Source organism: Mytilus galloprovincialis, chromosome 12 (assembly GCF_965363235.1).
Source record: "Mytilus galloprovincialis chromosome 12, xbMytGall1.hap1.1, whole genome shotgun sequence".
NCBI lineage: Eukaryota > Metazoa > Mollusca > Bivalvia > Mytilida > Mytilidae > Mytilus > Mytilus galloprovincialis.
Window position 1 is genome coordinate 78,607,356 of NC_134849.1, and position 20,857 is coordinate 78,628,212.

The 20,857-nt window shown below is 33.1% G+C and overlaps 1 protein-coding gene and 1 long non-coding RNA gene across 2 annotated transcripts in view; both read left to right on the plus strand.

Moving 5' to 3' along the window:
* Nucleotides 1-20,857, plus strand: part of LOC143054951 (uncharacterized) — a 290,618-nt gene that overhangs the window by 252,967 nt on the left and 16,794 nt on the right. The window contains exons 12-14 of the mRNA XM_076228046.1: nucleotides 5,021-5,449; nucleotides 11,306-11,490; nucleotides 12,135-13,337. Coding sequence (XP_076084161.1) covers nucleotides 5,021-5,449; nucleotides 11,306-11,490; nucleotides 12,135-13,337 — 1,817 coding nt within the window. The remainder of the gene's footprint in view (nucleotides 1-5,020; nucleotides 5,450-11,305; nucleotides 11,491-12,134; nucleotides 13,338-20,857) is intronic.
* The window catches only part of LOC143054958 (uncharacterized), a 181,794-nt gene that overhangs the window by 76,623 nt on the left and 84,314 nt on the right, over nucleotides 1-20,857 (plus strand). The gene's annotated exons all lie outside the window — the stretch shown is intronic.

Consider the following 20,857-nt stretch of genomic DNA (forward strand, 5'->3'; position numbering starts at 1 on the left):
GAACAATTAACTTCAATTAAAATGTTTCAAAATGACATTGATGATCTTTTCTTAACATTCAATGACACAATTTGTCAAAATTTACTGAGACTGTGATATAAGTTGTTCATGCCATGGTGTTGTTATTGTTGAATTAAATTTTTGTTTACACTTATATTTTTAGTATTTAACAAAAAAAAAGCCAGTTGATTCTTACATACGCAACATTTGGTTTTGTCGTCTCAAACATATCCATCACTTGACATTTGTTGTCAAAAACATGCGCATCATTTGTTGTTTGTCGTCTTAAGCATGTCTATTTATATTCATGGATGATTTCTATCAGTATGCATTTGTCGTCGCATACGTACATGTACATCATTTAATGTCGTCTCAAACATGTCCATCAATTGGCATTTGTTGTCACAAACATGTGCATCATTTGTTGTTTGTTGTCTAATCCTAGTCCTTTGTTGTCTCAAACATGTGCATTACTTGGCAAGTTGTCTCAAATTTGTGCATCATTTGGCATTTGATCTCATTAGGTTTTTGTCGTTTCAAACATGTGAATCGATGGGGTAAATTCGTTACATAGTCATGTACAGGGTTTCCCCTGGGTCAATTATTTTTTTCGCCACCTCTTTCGCTAAAACAATATATTTTTCGCCACTTTATTATTTTTTTCGCCAAGTAACACAATATATTTTTCTTTTAAAATTTTCCTTTTTTTTCAGCCCCCCCCCCCCTAAATAAGAAATGGTTTTACAACAGAACGAAGCATCTTATCAATTGAAATAAGGTGTAGTCATTACATTGAAGGGTTACTCTCATGCCTCTCATGCCAACCTTTTGAATATATTTCTTTATAACGACAGTTTTCTTTTCTAGACCATCGTAAATAAGTAAAACTATATGCTTGAAATACGTGTGTCACTGAAACGACTTTGGAGAACCCACTCAAATCAATGATCTATATGAAAGTTAAATGATAAAGTTTTAAATCAGAGATCTTTTTTGCTTTGGAACATTTCCCGTCATAACAACGATTTTCTTTTCTGGACTATCATTAAAAGAAGGAGAGGCAGCATAAAAATTTTGCTTCAAACACGTGCGTCGCAAAGTGGTTAATAGTTCCCTTTTGTGACATGTGACAAAAGCTATTTAATCATATCATGTTGTCATATTATAACAATCAACACCTTTATTAATTAGTCCTTTGATGTCGATAGCTATGAGTGCAATCAGCTGATTATTGATTTTCTGTCAAAATCTTAACGAGTTCAAGGTGAATTCCGAGTATTGTCTGATTGGTAAAGTCAGAGAAACCCGAAAAAAGTAAATAAACAAGATGGCTGAAAATAAATCGTTTTATATATTTCTTTCGCCAAATTCTTTCGCCAAGGACGAATTTTAATCGCCACAATTATTGTTTTTTTCGCAAATTGCGAAAATGGCGACCGCCAGCGGAAACCCTGGTCATGTACTGACCGGGTACGGAATTTACCCTGGTCAGTAGGTTTGATACCTGACTCGGCTTCGCCTCACCAGGTATCAAACCTACTGACCAGGGTATGGAATCATTGCTTTGTTAACAAAAAAAGAAGATATATGCAGTTTGAAAACACAAAAAAACAACCATTGCGTGCGTCGATATAAGGTCGATTAAAAATCTCCAGTTATGAAGCCCAAACTCCAGCTGAAAATTTCCAAATCTCCAGTTGTGGCTTGACAACTCTGTCACATGTCTGGACGACTGTTAATAAGGTCCTTAATTAGCACCATGTGAATACCATGTATTACTTATACCCGGTTTATGTTTTAGCAATACCCTGACAAAGACCATGTATTTTTTATACCCGGTCACTGTTTTAGCAATACCCTGTCAACGATAGAGTTATTGTTCTTTGCTTTCAACAGAAAATTTCAAAATGGCGACGAAATGATTTGTGTCCCTGACAGCAGACGAGATTGAAAAAAAGAAAATGCTGATTAATTCTAAAGAAACAATCAAAAGTAACCAAAAAACAGCAAGACTTCTTAAAGCATATTTAAAAGCAACAGACGAGGACGAACAGTTTGAGGAATATAACTCAGGAAAGCTAAACGAAGTGTTGGGGCACTGTTACATGAACGCACGTAAACAAGACGGTGAACACTACAAAGCTACATCGTTTTGAAAACACCAGACATGCTCTAAACAGACATCTACATGGGGTTCCTTACAGCCGAAAGATTGATATAATAAAGGACCCTGAGTTTTGTGATGCTAATGCATGTTTTAAGGCGGCGCTTGCAGAATTAAAAAGGTTAGCTAAAGGCAGTGTTGACCACCACCCAGTCATCAATGAAACAGACCGTATGAAATTATATGAATCTATTATAATGATCCCTGAAGTGCAATTTGATATCAGGCTATATTTTTGTAGAAGATCACAGGAAAATATGCATGGAATGACAAAATCTACATTTAAAGTTTTAAATGATCCAAAGAATGGACTTAAATATGTGGCAAAGTGTGAAGATGAACTAACAAAAAATCACAGAGGTAATGACAGAGAGTCAACCTCAGGCGTTATGCCCGAGTTCCCTGGATCACCCTATTGTCCTGTCAAATCTTATGAAACATATATCAGCTAACTTCATCCTTTATGCACTAGTTTATGGCAGAGGCCGAAGGAATCATTCAATATGACGATACAATTTGGTATTGTAACTCACGATTAGGAGAAAAAAACATTGGCAAAATTCATGACAAAGTTGAGTGAGGGGGCTAAACTTTCACAAATTTACACAAATCATTCCATTCGTGCAACTGGAGCATCAATATTGACAAAAAGTATGTTTAATCCATCTCAAATAATGGCAGTGACCGGACATAAATCAGTTCAGTCTCTCACTGTTTATCAGAGAACTGACACTGAAGAAAAAATTGCAATGGGAAAAAGTCTCGCCACCCAAAATTCTGCTGTTCTAGCATTGCCAGCACCTGAAAATTCAACTTTACTTGTCTTGCCTCCACCTGAAACAGTGAATGAAAGTACAAGTATTGTGCCGATGATTGAAAAATGTGGGGATGGACCTTCAGCTTGTCGTTCAGTCGCCATTTCAAAGTTGCAGGGTTTAAATGTTTCTGATCTCTTTGCTGACTTTCAATCAAGTTCATTGCAAACTGAGACAATTGCAAATATCTCAAATGTTCAAAATAAACCAATCTTGCCCGCATTTTCAAGATGTACAATTGGAACAATTAACTTCAATTAAAATGTTTCAAAATGACATTGATGATCTTTTCTTAACATTCAATGACACAATTTGTCAAAATTTACTGAGACTGTGATATAAGTTGTTCATGCCATGGTGTTGTTATTGTTGAATTAAATTTTTGTTTACACTTATATTTTTAGTATTTAACAAAAAAAAAGCCAGTTGATTCTTACATACGCAACATTTGGTTTTGTCGTCTCAAACATATCCATCACTTGACATTTGTTGTCAAAAACATGCGCATCATTTGTTGTTTGTCGTCTTAAGCATGTCTATTTATATTCATGGATGATTTCTATCAGTATGCATTTGTCGTCGCATACGTACATGTACATCATTTAATGTCGTCTCAAACATGTCCATCAATTGGCATTTGTTGTCACAAACATGTGCATCATTTGTTGTTTGTTGTCTAATCCTAGTCCTTTGTTGTCTCAAACATGTGCATTACTTGGCAAGTTGTCTCAAATTTGTGCATCATTTGGCATTTGATCTCATTAGGTTTTTGTCGTTTCAAACATGTGAATCGATGGGGTAAATTCGTTACATAGTCATGTACAGGGTTTCCCCTGGGTCAATTATTTTTTTCGCCACCTCTTTCGCTAAAACAATATATTTTTCGCCACTTTATTATTTTTTTCGCCAAGTAACACAATATATTTTTCTTTTAAAATTTTCCTTTTTTTTCAGCCCCCCCCCCCCTAAATAAGAAATGGTTTTACAACAGAACGAAGCATCTTATCAATTGAAATAAGGTGTAGTCATTACATTGAAGGGTTACTCTCATGCCTCTCATGCCAACCTTTTGAATATATTTCTTTATAACGACAGTTTTCTTTTCTAGACCATCGTAAATAAGTAAAACTATATGCTTGAAATACGTGTGTCACTGAAACGACTTTGGAGAACCCACTCAAATCAATGATCTATATGAAAGTTAAATGATAAAGTTTTAAATCAGAGATCTTTTTTGCTTTGGAACATTTCCCGTCATAACAACGATTTTCTTTTCTGGACTATCATTAAAAGAAGGAGAGGCAGCATAAAAATTTTGCTTCAAACACGTGCGTCGCAAAGTGGTTAATAGTTCCCTTTTGTGACATGTGACAAAAGCTATTTAATCATATCATGTTGTCATATTATAACAATCAACACCTTTATTAATTAGTCCTTTGATGTCGATAGCTATGAGTGCAATCAGCTGATTATTGATTTTCTGTCAAAATCTTAACGAGTTCAAGGTGAATTCCGAGTATTGTCTGATTGGTAAAGTCAGAGAAACCCGAAAAAAGTAAATAAACAAAATGGCTGAAAATAAATCGTTTTATATATTTCTTTCGCCAAATTCTTTCGCCAAAGACGAATTTTAATCGCCACAATTATTATTTTTTTCGCAAATTGCGAAAATGGCGACCGCCAGCGGAAACCCTGGTCATGTACTGACCGGGTACGGAATTTACCCTGGTCAGTAGGTTTGATACCTGACTCGGCTTCGCCTCACCAGGTATCAAACCTACTGACCAGGGTAAATTCCGTACCCGGTCAGTAAATAACTATGTTAACTAATAATACAATTTGTTATGATTGCCTATGAGACAGCAATCCACCAAAGATTAAAAGACGAGGGTTTAAACAATTACAACTCGCTGTTTGCCTTTAAAATGATACAACAACCACACTGTTTCATGGTGGTTCAAGTTTATTCATTATTTTATACTGGGATCTTACTTAATTTTTCTCACATTTCTTTAATATTATTGTAATTTTTTATTGATAGGAACCAATGGAGAAACTGAAATTCATGCAAGACTCTTGAAACCATTCAAAGAAAGAATTGAAGCATCAGTAGAAGAAGGAGTCCATCAAACTGTTAAGGAAAACACACCATCAACAAGTTTTGATGAATCAGAGACAGTTACCCAGCAGCCTAAAAAAAGAAAAATTCAAGTAACAACTGAACCTCAATTTGAACCTCCAGTAACCTCGCAGCAACTAAACATATCTTTAGATCAGACACAAATGGATATTGAAGCCATGCTTAAATCTGGTGTTGATTTCAATGACAAGGAGGAGTATGCCACATTATTTTTGTGGGATTTTGCAGGTGATAAAGAATTTTACCACACACACCAAACATTTCTGTCCCAAGATGCAATTTATCTTGTTGTTACAAAACTAAATGAAGCTGACAACACAAATGCACAAGGTAATATTTCATTCAGACCAATAAGTAAGTTATAATATAACTTACTTATTGGTACAATGTAAATGATAATAATAAAATGATAACTGATATTTTGTTTAATATTTGTATAACTTTTAACATGTTTAAAATGAAAATTTTGTAAAGTATTCAGGCATTAACAAAAACTTAAACAGCAATCGATGACTAGATTCTAAAACACAATTGTATGCAGTCAACTGACCTGGGAATTTCAAGCTAACCAGAGATTCTGTTCTTTGACCTGCCATGGTCATTATGTTTATAATATGGAATTCATTATCTGACCTTTTCACATGAAATTCTAGTTTCTTGAGATTTTTTTTTAAATTAAAATTTTCTCATTTGAAATTCTGCGAAAATATACAATTTTCTTGACAGGAATATTACTATTTGATCTTGTTTTACTGTTGAATAGTTGTAAAGGCTATGTTTTCTCACTTTAGTTGATGATAGGGTAACAATTCACTAAATATCTTTGAAATTACTAAATATTCATTTGAAAACTTAGGGACAAGAAAATTACCTCTCCTGCAAACACTTATAATCTGAAGTACTTCAATGTTTTGCACATTCTTCCCGAGGACGTTCCTTATTATAAGTTTATATGAAAAGTTCTGGTAAATAAAGTAATAATGAACAAATTGAAATAAAAAGAGAATTTCCAAATATTGTTATAGCTTCCTCTCTTAATAGCAGGCATTGAGAACAGTATGTTATTGTTTTGTGTTTTTGTGTAAATTTGGTTTTAAATGCTAAGGGAATTCATACCTCACATACACACCTCAATTAATCTTTTTAACTGATTGTATACATAACTTATTATCAAGATGCTTGATTTCTTGATTGACAACATATTTGTTACGTTCGGAGGACGTGTTTTTCAACAGACTGTCGGCATCCAAATGGGAACAAACTGTTCCTCTCTACTTGCTGACTTGTTTCCTTATTATTATGAGGCTGACTTCATACAGGAACTTCTTAGGATGAAAGATAAGAAGTTAGCAATATCCTTTAACTCTACTTTCCGCTATATAGATGACGTCCTTTCACTAAACAATTCAAAATTTGGTGACTACGTGGATCGCATCTATCCCATTGAATTGGAGATACAGGATACTACAGATACAGTTAAGTCGGCTTCATATCTTGACTTACATCTAGAAATTGACAATGAGGGTCGGTTGAAGACAAAACTTTACGACAAAAGAGATGATTTCAGCTTTCCAATTGTGAACTTTCCATTTCTAAGTAGCAGCATTCCAGCAGCACCTGAATACGGGGTATATATCTCCCAATTGATACGATATTCCCGTGCTTGCATTTCCTATCATGATTTTCTTGATAGAGGGTTACTGCTCACAAGGAAGCTATTAAACCAAGACTTTCAAATGGTGAAGTTGAAATCATCCCTTCGTAAATTTTACGGACGCCATCACGAGTTGGTTGACCGTTATGGAATAACCGTTTCACAAATGATATCGGGTATGTTCCTTACGTCGTAACTACAATCCCCTTCCCTTTCATGAATTTGATCTACCGAATAAGACTTTTTACCGGATTTGTAATCACATAAGCAACACGACGGGTGCCGCATGTGGAGCAGGATCTGCTTACCCTTCCGCAGCACCTGAGATCACCCCTAGTTTTTGGTGGGGTTCGTGTTGTTTATTCTTTAGTTTTCTATGTTGTGTCATGTGTACTATTGTTTTTCTGTTTGTCTTTTTCATTTTTAGCTATGGTGTTGTCCTTTGGTATCTTTCGTCCCCCTTTTTTTAATCACTCCAATCATCCGTACGTACAAGAAGCTAGTCTATAGACGTTTTTTGAAAAAAAATATCAACAAAATAGATTGAAATTAGGGTTCCTTGACAAATTCAAACTGATCTCATTTCGATGTTAACATTTAATTTGATTTCATAGAGAAGACTGTGCATGCATGTGAAAAAATAAATCAAAGCAATCTCATTAAGAATTGTTTTAAAAAATGTTTAAATCTTTTAACAGAAAATCCTTTTGATAAAAATATTTTCCTTTAATTTTTTACCTGAATAGACATAAACATTAAATATGTTAAAAGATTATATTTTACATTTAAAGTTGCCGTTACAATCTCAGTTGTGGCATCTGTGTAGATGTCATGATATTTTCCTATACTAAGGAATATGTAGAACACTCGGAAAATTGGTGAATTAATAACAGTTGATTATATTGTATGTGCCTGATTTTTTTCCATTTTTTTTTCTCAATAAGCAGCAAAGATTGACTTTTTTTTATATAAAATTAGAATAACAAGGTTCTAAGGCAATTGTTGTATTATCAATTTATTCTAAATAAATAGTACAGGTAATCGTTTAATAAAACATGTGTAGTTTTGAATGAACTTTTCACAGTCAGTGGAATTTCTTAGATTCAAGTAACATTTTTCCAGAAATGTTGGAAGTAAGAGTTGTCTTTCGTTAATAATCACAAGGCTACGTGATTTAATTGTATTGTAGCTTTAAATTTATAATATGAATGATCCAGAGACTAATTATGTTGCTAAAGTTATCAGAACCAACATCTGTGTTTATAGGATGACGGGTTATGTCAGGTGATGACCTTGTACTGAATCTGGAACATGAAGATAACTTGTTTTAGGTATCATACCACTATTTTCTTAAAAAAAATCACTTCTAGAAGAATCAATATTTAAATCACCCCCATTAATTTCAACACTACCGAACAGTAAAATTTTGGTTGCGAACTGTAAAATTTTATTACAAAATCTGTAAGATGAAACCTTGAATTTTACTGGAAAAATACTCCCACTGCTGGGAAAAATCTGTGAAGAAAGTATTCGTTCATTATGTAAAGCCTTCATAACAGCATTTTTTTCCCAAAAATATAGAATTAACAGATAAATTATTGCACCAAAGGCATGAACCTTGCTATTAAAAGAAGCAAAAGGTCCATTTTTTTCAATTTTACTAATAATTACATATAATTAGATTTTTAATTTTTAAGTTTAAAATTTTGGTAAAACTACAAAATCAGTGAATATCTAATTTGCTACTTAAATGAGTGATTTATAAGTCATGTATTTCAGTTATTCCCCTGACTATTTTATGAATGTGATTACTAGCAATTGCATAAACAACCTATTGATCATGAGAAGAGTTTCTTTTCCGTTCTTGCATCATTAGTTCACACACTGTACAATGAAATATATGAAGTTAAGATGAAAAAATGTTCTCTCTAAATTAAAAGGCAATTGTTTTTTTTATAAAAAAATGTGCTCTCTGAAAATTAAAATCTGAAAATTAAAATTCAATTGGAAAAAAGTTCTTACACAATATGACCTGATATTTATTCACTCAATCATGACCTGCATTTCACTTTTTTAAGTATTCTCTAGGCTCCTTTGCAATTTCCAACAACACATTTTTATATTATCATAACAATTAGTTTGGGGTATATAGTTTTTTGTTGAAACTTCTGTCACAGATAGCTCGACATAGTGATAGTGATCCGTTGGCGGCGGCTGCGGCGTTAACAAACTTCTTAAAAGCTTAATATTTCAGAAGGTAGAATACCTGGATCCTTCATACTTTGTATATAGATGACTTATGTTATGAATAAACTCATCATAGATACCAGGACTTAATTTTGTATATACGCCAGACGCGCATTTCGTCTACAAAAGACTCATCAGTGACGCTCAAATACAAAAAATTAAAATGAAGTTTCTGTTTGTCATATGTCCATTGTCCTCGACCTCATTTTCATGGTTCAATGACTACTTTAACAAAAGTAAATTTTGTTAGTATTCTTATTTTCTCTCTGTTTATGAGCATGATGAGTAATAGGATAAATACATTTGCGTAACTTGCAAGGTTCTCATGCCCGTCAGACAATTTTCACTTGACCTCTACCTCATTTCATGGATCAGTGAACAAGGTTAAGTTTTCGTTGTCAAGTCCATATCTCAGATGCAATAAGCAATAGGTCTGCTATATTTGGTGTATGGAATAATTGTACGGTGTATATGTCTGTCTGGTAGTTATCATCTGACCATGACCTTATTTTCATGGTTCATTGGTCAATCTTAAGTTTTCCTGGTTAAGTGTGTTTCTGAGATACGCTATGCAATAGGTCAATTATATTTAAGGCATGTAATAGTTGTAACGTGTACATGTCTGTCAGGCAGGGTTCGTCTTACCTTGACCTCATTTTCATGGTTCATTAATCAATGTTAAGTTTGTTTGGTTAAGTTTGTTTCTTAGATGTGCAATAGGTCAACTATATTTAAAGCATATTTGGTGTATGGAATGAGTGTAAGGTTTACATGTATTTTCCACTTTGGTTTATCTGACCTTGACCTCATTTTCTTGGATTTTATTAAGTTTATGTGATAGTTGTAGTAAAGCTTTATATTTAGGACTATCAACATAAAATCAATGGTTAGTGAAGAAGAGACATTTCAGCATGTGCACTCTTGTTTAACAGTTTGTCAGCCCTTCAATAATTTTTGTTTCCAGATGCGAACTCGAGAGGTTAATTATTATGGATATAATGGTGACATTGAATGAGAGGTAGATCTCTGATTTTGAGCTATCTTAAAAGTGGTTTCCGGATGCTAAATGAAATAAAACATATGAATTGCAATTCTTTTATGATACATGGTCACATACAATGAGAGGAAAGTCCTTTTGATTTTGAGATCACTTTATATAAGGTGAAAGTCATAGTTACTAAAATAGAGTGAAGGACAGTAGTAATGTATATAATCATCAAAGAAAAGAATATTACCTTAAAGTAGACAGAAAAATGTATGCCATCTGGTCGCTTATTCTTTTCTCCTTTGAATGAAGGCTATTGGATGTGTAAGCTTGATCCCTAAATGTTCTTAAATCTAAATAGTGTGTGGTAGTTATCACAGAATAATTGGTTACTTGGTAACCACATGCTTCGTCAGTTAGCACTTTGATGATACTGTATCGAGAGTGATTTATTAAGCAATTCGTCAAGAATTAACAAAGTATTTTGTGTTTTAAGTTAGAGGTGATGAAATTCTGCTACTTTAGTACTAATACATTAACCTGGCTTGCATCACCTGTTCCAAAGAAGGACACTGTCCTCTTCTTAATATTGAACGACCCTTTTATTTGGCTTTCTAATATAAAAAAATAATAACATTGTTAAACATGTCAATGTCAGACTAATGGAACGTCGAACTATTGGTTGTTTATAATTTAACATCTGTAAAATGCCATGCAATAAGATTGACAAATAAGTGCACATACCTGATTTCAATAAAGGTATCACAATGACATATTTTTACAAAGTGAGTGATTTCGACTCTTGGAAGCCTTTTGTTTTCATGCAGTTGACTGTTTTTGTTAAGAAGCCATTTTTTTCCCTTGTTTTTCAGTACAAATGTATTGATATTCATTAAACAAATAATTAACCTCTCTGCCTCTAAAAATCATATGTTTCTTAAATGGAGAATGACAGCTTGGTTAAAGTTTAAACAATAATTAAATCAATGGAATTGAATTGCAAAGATTTTAAACATCATGACAGTCAACTTCATAATAGGACTAAGGTACAATTATTGTGGAAAATGTAAATGTATGTATGTTTTGTTGGAGTACCAGGAAAGCACCACCAACCATCAGCAGGAAAACTAGCAGTGTTTGTCAAATAAGATCAGAGTTGAATGCACCTTACCTCGAGCCTTGTTTTAACTGATACACTTGTGTTGACAGGCTAGTGATCACTGTAGATGTACTACTCAAACCAACCTAGGCCCCCTTAAGTTTAAGATAGATAACTGCAATACAAGTCATTACTTTGTAGAGATGTTTCAGTTGTGGATGAACTCAATACATTGCTACTGTATACTTGATGATCAGAAAAACAAAGCTGAAAGAAATACTGGTGAAATGCATGAAAGAATGATCGCTAAAGATGATTGTCTTGATCCTCCAGTGGTTCTAGTTGGTTCACATAGAGACAAAGTTGAGCCTTCTTCTGGACAAACGGTATGTATAGAATATATATATTTGATAAAGCTACATTTGTACCTTGATCAGACAGAATAAACATTAATAAAAATGTAGCTTTCATCAATATTTTTATTTGAGGTCATCACTAGATATTTGTTTCAGTGCCTTGGAGTTGATACACACAATTCTTACAAACTGCTCAGTCCTTATTTCGTTGCCCTTTTTCGTCATTTGTGTGTCCATTGTCATTCTTTGCTTTTCTAGGTTGTTTTCTTGTGTGTCTTGATATACCTTCGTTTGACTAGATCTTCGGTTCCCCCTTTTCGTATCAAGGGATTGAGATTTCAGCACTATCAGCAATATAAATAAATATACCAGAGTTGAATAACTCAATAAGCCCTCTTTGGTCATAATACTTTCAACGCCTTGTATCACTCAAAGAAGTTTTATTTAATTTTGCAGAAAATGGTGACAAATGAAGCGTCAGTAAAAAATTTAGGCACATCACAAGACTGTTTGTGGAACTACATATATTTGTGCATACTGCATGGGGCATTTTCAGTGTCTTGTGTAAATATCCAACCTAATTGTGAAACGGTACTCTTATTTATAATAATCATTGACATATCTTTTATGTTTTTTGTCATTGACTTATTTAAGAAAACGAGTTTATTTTTTAGATTGAGGATGCATGTAGACATTGCCTTGATAAATATGTTGAAGATGTTTCAGCTGATGCACGAAGACACATTAGTGATCAGTACGAGTACTTTATTTCTAACACAGAAGATAATCCTAGTGTATTCAAGCTTATACGACAAAATCTCTTGAACTTAGCCACAACAATGAGATCATGGAATCAAGACTATCCTATTAAATTTATTCAGTTGGAAAAATGTCTACAAGTGAAAAAGAAGGAGTTACCAATTATTTCCTTGAATAAAATTAAGCAAATATCTACTGAAATACCGAACCCATTAAATCATGAAGAACTTATGTTATATTTGAAATTTCATCATGAACTCAGAGCTTTGGTTTATTTTGAGGATCTTCCGGATTATATCATTTTAGATACTCAATGGTTGTCTGATGCTTTTAAATGTATAATAACAGCAAAGAAATTTCAATCAAGTGCCAGACGGCATCTTTTGACGGATGAATGGAATGATTTATATATTAGAGGAATATTACATAGTGTGGTTTTGGACCAAATATTAGAAAAACAAAACTTGTTTCAACATAAAGATCATATACTGAATGTCATGGAGAAATTTGATATCATAATACGTCCAACCAAATTAAACAGAGATGACGCTGATACAAAAACTTGCTATTACATACCGTGCATGGTTAATGAGGTACTGGACTGTCCTATAAATGAACTATTTAATGTGACAGAAAAAAACTGTACAAAATCCACTTGGTTATGTTTCAAATTTAAATTTCTACCAGGACATTTAATGAATCATTTGATTGCTTCACTGAGCCGGAAGTACGAAATTGCAGAAGTACCTGTATGTGGACAAAAAACCCGGCCAATAGCTCTTTTCAGAGGAACTGTCGTCTTTAAGTTACAGAAGACTTCGAAATTACTTGTGAAGAGATATCTCAATGTGATTCAGATTCAAGTTTGGGATTTTGGGAAACATTGTAACATTGAAAGACGTCTATTCAAGGACATTGATGATTTTGTCACAGAAGAAATAAACACTATAATAAGAAAAAGATTTAAAATGACGACTGTAAAATCTGTCAAATTGTTAGGATGTAGCCTTGCCGAACCGGACTGTGTGACGGTATTTTATGAGCAGGATGCAGATTATTTATGTGACATTTGTACAGAAACCCATATAAGTGAATGGTCTGATGATGAACCGATAAAGGTAATGAATTAGTTAATTGTTTGATAGGAACGATTTCATTTTATTCATGTTATTGCATCAATTTTAATATGTTAGTCTAGAAGTCATTACACAACATGTTCTGACTACCTGTTCTTACTATATTCCATTCTCGTTTAGTAAATATTAAACACAAATAGTATTTATTGTAATTTATTTGTTTCTTTGTTATATCTGTCATTTTTATATCAAATTGACGCCAATATATGTATGTCTAATATAATGTTTCTAGAGAATACTTGTCATGCTTGTATATGTCTCCTAGTCTGGTTTCGGTTACTTTTGGTTAACCTTAATTTTGGTATATTTTTTAAAACTAGCATGTTTCAAATAGACGACAACCCGACAGAAGAGCAGACAACAGCCAAAAGCCACCAATTTGTCTTCTACGCAGGGAAAAAAAATACGCACCCTGATGTGGTCAACAGCTGGTCCCTAAACATAAGAGAATACTAGCTCAGTGAAAATGGACGTCACACTAAAACTCCAAAACATAAAACTAAAATAAAAGAACATACAATACTAACAAAATCCAGAAGCTCCTGAATTTGAACAGGGGCATAAATGAGGTTACACAAGTTTTGTGAAATCTTAATCCTCCCATATACTACTAGCCAATGTAGGATAAAGAAACACATATCAATACGCACATAAAAAACTCTGTTTAAAATAATTGCAAGTTCGATGTCAGTATTGATAACAAAAGAAACTAAGCAAAGTGATAATGATACATACATTAACAAATGAATACTAGCAGTTACTGACATGCCAGCTCCAGACCTCAATTAAATAGTTAAAGTGATCGAAACGTTATGTTTTCATCATATAAAAATCAAGTGCAATCCCTCCTGTTTGAGGTTAGTATTATCCATCATAAAACATATAAGAAGAACATAAACCTTATATATAAATCGCAATTTATCAAATTCCGGTAGGTTGAAGCTATTGCTGTAACGATATAACATTGTTTATTGTTATACATTCCATTTATCAGTTTAAGTGAAAATCAAATAGTGGTTACTATAATGTAATTGTTTTAGCTGACCGAGATTTCTGAAAAAACTCAACATGTTCCATGTTAAGGGGGCTCGCAGGTCTAAATTTTTTTTTTAATTTAATATAGGATTTCGCTATATTTTTCTATAAATAAACTTTATCTTATACTAAGTAGAAAAATGAAATTAAAAAAATGGGGTCACCGTTCATTTACGCTCATAATCTGCCTTCGAAAGAAGCATACATTTTTGTTAATGTCCTTTTTTTCTGTTGAACTAATAGGAGAAAAAGCGGTAATATCGAAATTAAAAAAGAACTAAATTACAGAAATCGCTTAAATTTTACAATTATTTAGTTTATGTATGGCTTATTCGAAAACAATAATTAAAAATATAGGTCACCGATGAGTTAAAAAAGATATTTCAATTTTAATGCCAAAAAATGGCATGTTTTCACCAAAGGGAGATAATTTGGAGCTTTTTCAATGATTTCTACATTTTAAAAGTCACCTGGGGCCAACACAAATTGATTTTTTGGAATGATTTTTGTACCATATGATAAAGTACCAACTATTAAAGGTAATTAATAAAATTTGAAATGAAAAATAAATGTTTAATTCTTTTTCTGAAAATCTTATACCCGCGAGCCTCCTTAAGTAGTGAATTGGTCCAGTTCTAAAAGGTCAAATTTTATCACGTCTGAAGCTGTCAAACTGAATTTTACACCCCCTTAACACAGAATTGTCAATATTTTGAGTTAGAGTTGGTAGAAGTTTCTATAATTTTGATATTATTTGTCTCACTGGTAGTACACTACACTGTAAAAATCTTTTTGAGAAAGAGCAGGTGCGATTTTTTAAATTTGAATTTATTGTCTAAAAGAAATGCACTACAAAATAACTGTGTTCTCGGGCCTAAGAGATGGATTCCTGAAATCTAGATTCTGTACTTCGGCAACTTTCCTGAATGATTTGCTGGTTTCAATTTGTCAAACTCAATCAAAGTAAAGGATTTACATCTTTGGTTTACAAAATTCTGTTAAAATGTGCCTTTTTGGCATTCTACGTCTATAATAAGCATTTTGAAGCAGTTTACATTTTATGCCTAAGAGGCATGCTGACTTTCTATCTGACAGCTTTTTTGTTCCTGATATTTGTGTTTCTATGCTCAAATCAAATTTAATTAACCATTTGTGAACTCTGAATATAGAGAAAAGTAGATTATTACAGAAAAGAGTGCAGTATATTTTGTATTCATGGCCCTGGTTAAACGGCCTAATTGATGTATGTAAAATGTGAAGCGCTTTGTACATCAAATCTGTAGTTCATCACAAATATTTCACTAAATCTGTAAAAAAAAAAGCACTTTACTATATTCGGTACACCTTACTCCTTTATAGGCTACCATATTTTTTTCCTGTATGATAGTAAGTGGTCCAAATGTATGCCTATTGAGACTAAAACTAAATGCAAGTTTTCCATTGAAAAGTGAAAAAACTGGCCATCAGACCATATTGTCTTTCAAAAAATTTAAATGCAAGATCTCTTTTGCAATTAGACTTCTTGTATCATAACACCTTAGCATAGAAATGAGGAAAAAGTAACACATTTTCACTTCTGATAGCTTCTGTGTGCATTGTTTTATGTCAATATGGACTACCGCCTAAATTGACTCTAAATAATTCTCAGTTCTACATGGCCCTAGACCATTTTATACTCATGTGGTTTACTTTTTGTAACTTTTCTATACATTTAAAGTACATTTAATATATATGAAAGAATAATTTAGTCTCAAAAATCTTCAAAAACTTCAAATTGGCTGAGAAAAATGCATATTTATCATGTTTATATAAGGCTTCCCTGAATTGGAAAATTTCTATTTTCAGGCATAGGCTCATATAAATTTGACTTTGGAATAATTACAATACATCTGATAAATGAAATGAGTGTGCAGATGCTTTTAATACTTAATATATAATATTCAAGAGCATTTAAAAAGCAAAGTTTTGGGCCAAAATCTTGACAGTTGAAGATATTTAATTTATACGTCAGAAATAAACATCCAAATGTCAATACTTAAATGACCCCAGTTTGTCTTATATATGACATATGGCCATGGCAAACTATCTCAATATTGCCTAAGCTTAGGTTATGCAAAGTTTTATTAAGATTAGTCAAGTCTTTCTGTCCTATTAGGACCAAGGACACAGTTATCGTCCTATGGTTTTCGTTGTCTACGAATATAGTCCCTAGTGTAAACAGTGTATAACTTGCATATTTTATTTGATACACTTTCCCAATTTATTTCTTGATATTAAATGCATGAAATATTAAGTTGGGGGATGTAATAACATGTCAAAAAAATTTGGGTGCTGAATCTTTATGTTAAGTAGTGAATTGGTCCAGTTCTAAAAGGTCAAATTTTATCACGTCTGAAGCTGTCAAACTGAATTTTACACCCCCTTAACACAGAACTGTCAATATTTTGAGTTAGAGCTAGTAGAAGTTTCTATAATTTTGATATTATTTGTCTCACTGGTAGTACACTACACTGTAAAAATCTTTTTGAGAAAGAGCAGGTGCGATTTTTTTTGTCGAGCCTGCAACTTTTGTTGCAGAAAGCTCGACATAGGGATAGTGATCCGGCGGCGGCGGCGGCGGCGGCGGCGTTAGCTCACTTCTTAAAAGCTTTATATTTTAGAAGGTGGAAGACCTGTATGCTTCATACTTTGTATATAGATGCTTCATGTTACGAAGTTTCCGTCAGTCACAGGTCCAATGTCCTTGACCTCATTTTCATGGTTCAGTGACCACTTGAAAAAAAAGTTCATATTTTTTGTAATGTTGATTTCTCTCTTATTATAAGTAATAGGATAACTATATTTGATATGTGCGTACCTTGCAAGGTCCTCATGTCTGTCAGACAGTTTTCACTTGACCTCGACCTCATTTCATGGATCAGTGAACAAGGTTAAGTTTTGGTGGTCAAGTCCATATCTCAGATACTATAAGCAATAGGGCTAGTATATTCGCTGTATGGAAGGACTGTAAGGTGTACATGTCCAACTGGCAGGTGTCATCTGACCTTGACCTCATTTTCATGGTTCAGTGGTTATAGTTAAATTTTTGTGTTTTGGTCTGTTTTTCTCATACTATATGCAATAGGTCTACTATATGTGTTGTATGGAATGATTGTAAGGTGTACATGTCTAGCGGGCAGATGCCATGTGACCTTGACCTCATTTTCATGGTTCAGTGGTCAAAGTTAAGTTTTTGAGTTTTGGTCTTTTTATCTAATACTATATGCCATAGGTCAACTATATTTGGTGTATGGAAATATTTTATGATCTTTATGTCAGTCGCACAGGTTTTATTTGACCGTGACCTCATTTTCACGTTTCATTGCACAGTGTTAAGTTTTTGTGTTTTGGTCTATTTTTCTTAAACTATAAGTAATGGGTCATCTATATATGTTGTATAGAAGCATTGTTAGCTGTACATGTCTGTCTGGCATGGTTCATCTGACCGTGACCTCATTTTCAAGGTTCATTGGTCTTTGTTTAGTTATCTTGGTTAATGTTAAGTTTATGTGTCAGTTGTAATAAAGCTTAGCTTTATACTTAGGACTATCAACATAATATCAATGATTAGTATAGAAGGCGAGACATTTCAGCGTGTGCACTCTTGTAATTTGAATTTATTGTCTAAAATAAATGCACTACAAAATAACTGTGTTCTCGGGCCTAAGAGATGGATTCCTGAAATCTAGATTCTGTACTTTGGCAACTTTCCTGAATGATTTGCTAGTTTCAATTTGTCAAACTCAATCAAAGTAAAGGATTTACATCTTTGGTTTACAAAATTCTGTTAAAATGTGCCTTTTTGGCATTCTACGGCTATAATAAGCATTTTGAAGCAGTTTACATTTTATGCCTAAGAGGCATGCTGACTTTCTATCTGACAGCTTTTTTGTTCCTGATATTTGTGTTTCTATGCTCAAATCAAATTTAATTAACCATTTGTGAACTTTGAATATAGAGAAAAGTAGATTATTACAGAAAAAAATGCAGTATATTTTGTATTCATGGCCCTGGTTAAACGGCCTAATTGATGTATGTAAAATGTGAAGCACTTTGTACATCAAATCTGTAGTCCATCACAAATATTTCACTAAATCTGTAAAAAAAAAAGCACTTTACTATATTCAGTACACCTTACTCCTTTATAGGCTACCATATTTTTTTCCTGTATGATAGTAAGTGGTCCAAATTTATGCCTATTGAGACTAAAACTAAATGCAAGTTTTCCATTGAAAAGTGAAGAAACTGGCCATCAGACCATATTGTCTTTCAAAAAATTTAAATGCAAGATCCCTTTTGCAATTAGACTTCTTGTATCATAACACCTTAGCATAGAAATGAGCAAAAAGTAACACATTTTCACTTCTGATAGCTTCTGTGTGCATTTTTTTATGTCAATATGTACTACCGCCTAAATTGACTCTAAATAATTCTCAGTACTACATGGTTCTAGACCATTTTATACTCATGATGTTTACTTTTTGTAACTTTTCTATACATTTAAAGTACATTTAATATATATGAAAGAATAATTTAGTCTCAAAAATCTTCAAAAACTTCAAATTGGCTGAGAAAAATGCATATTTATCATGTTTATATAAGGCTTCCCTGAATTGGAAAATCTCTATTTTCAGGCATAGGCTCATATAAATTTGACTTTGGAATAATTACAATACATCTGATAAATAAAATGAGTGTGCAGATGCTTTTAATACTTAATATATAATATTCAAGAGCATTTAAAAAGCAAATTTTTGCAAAATTTCAAATTTTTGTGCCAAAATCTTGACAGTTGAAGATATTTAATTTATACGTCAAAAATAAACATCCAAATGTCAATACTTAAATGACCCCAGTTTCTCTTATATATGACATATGGCCATGAAACTTGGCAAACTATCTTAATATTGCCTAAGCTTAGGTTATGCAAAGTTTTATTAAGATTAGTCAAGTCTTTCTGTCCTATTAGGACCAAGGACACAGTTATTGTCCTTTGGTTTTCGTTGTCTACGAATATAGTCCCTAGTGTAAACAGTGTATATCTTGCATATTTTATTTGATACACTTTCCCAATTTATTTCTTGGTATTAAATGCATGAAATATTAAGTAGGGGGATGTAATAACATGTCAAAAAAAATTGGGTGCTGAATCTTTATGTTAAGTACTAAGTGAATTGGTCCAGTTCTAAAAGGTCAAATTTTATCACGTCTGAAGCTGTCAAACTGAATTTTACAGCCCCTTAACACAGAATTGTCAATATTTTGAGGTAGAGCTGGTAGAAGTTTCTATAATTTTGATATTATTTGTCTCACTGGTAGTACACTACACTGTACAAATCTTTTTGAGAAAGAGCAGGTGCGATTTTTTTATTTTGGTTTTATTGTCTAAAAGAAATGCACTACAAAATAACTGTGTTCTTGGGCCTAATAGCACCAACAAAACATAAAACTGTTTACATTTGAATTCAATAAAACACTCTTAAACTGTTATTCACGATAAGATGAACACCATTAATCCAAACACAAATCCAAACAAATTAGACAGTTGAACGGTGTTCATCACAGAGCCAGTCCCCTAAAACATTTGAACAACTCAGGTGAACCCACTTGCTGCAAGTGACAAGTCCTCGTTTGCCTTCACATCCAAACATATTTTCCAATATATCAGGCTTACCACAAACAGAGCTACATTCAATCTTTCGTGTGTGCATCTTGACTGAGTCAGCACAAGAATTTAGTGATTGAGGGAATTTAGAAAAGTATCCCAGTTCAAGGCATTTAATAGAATGCTCTCTCATACCAGTTTGTTCAAAAGCCGTTTTGTTTTTGAAGTTGAAAGTACCTCCATTAAAGCAAATTTCAAGCAAATTTGCTATGGAGTAAACTCCACAATCATAACCATTTGGCTGACGTTGCACTTCTGGGAGTTTAATTGAAATGTGCTTTTTGCCGTGACCATAAATAGCAGCAAGCTGAATGTCAAGGGATGGCGTAAGAGTAAAAGCCTTACTGAAGCTATCCAAAACATAAATACACTGGTCATTCACTGATTGCAATGAAGTTACCCAGTAGGATTTGCCAGTATGGTGGATTTGTACAGTTGGACATCCCTTTTGTAAAAAGCTACCAAATTTTTCTGACCAAGACTTGGTAGCATCGTCAAAAACAGGTGAAAGTCCTGTTGGCTGAAATCCAGATATGTTCGGAAATTGTCGTGAAATAATTGTGCAACAGACATTGATAATCTCTGAGCATAATCATTCATTATTTTCTATAGTTTGCTTATGGTTTGAAGTGAGACCATTAATCCATGCAATAGGTATAGGGTTTAGTTTTACTTTCTTTACTGGAGGTGGACTATCAGTTACAAGTATCTGATGATCTTGACTATCACCATTATCAGCAAACCTCAATCTCTTAGTCGATTT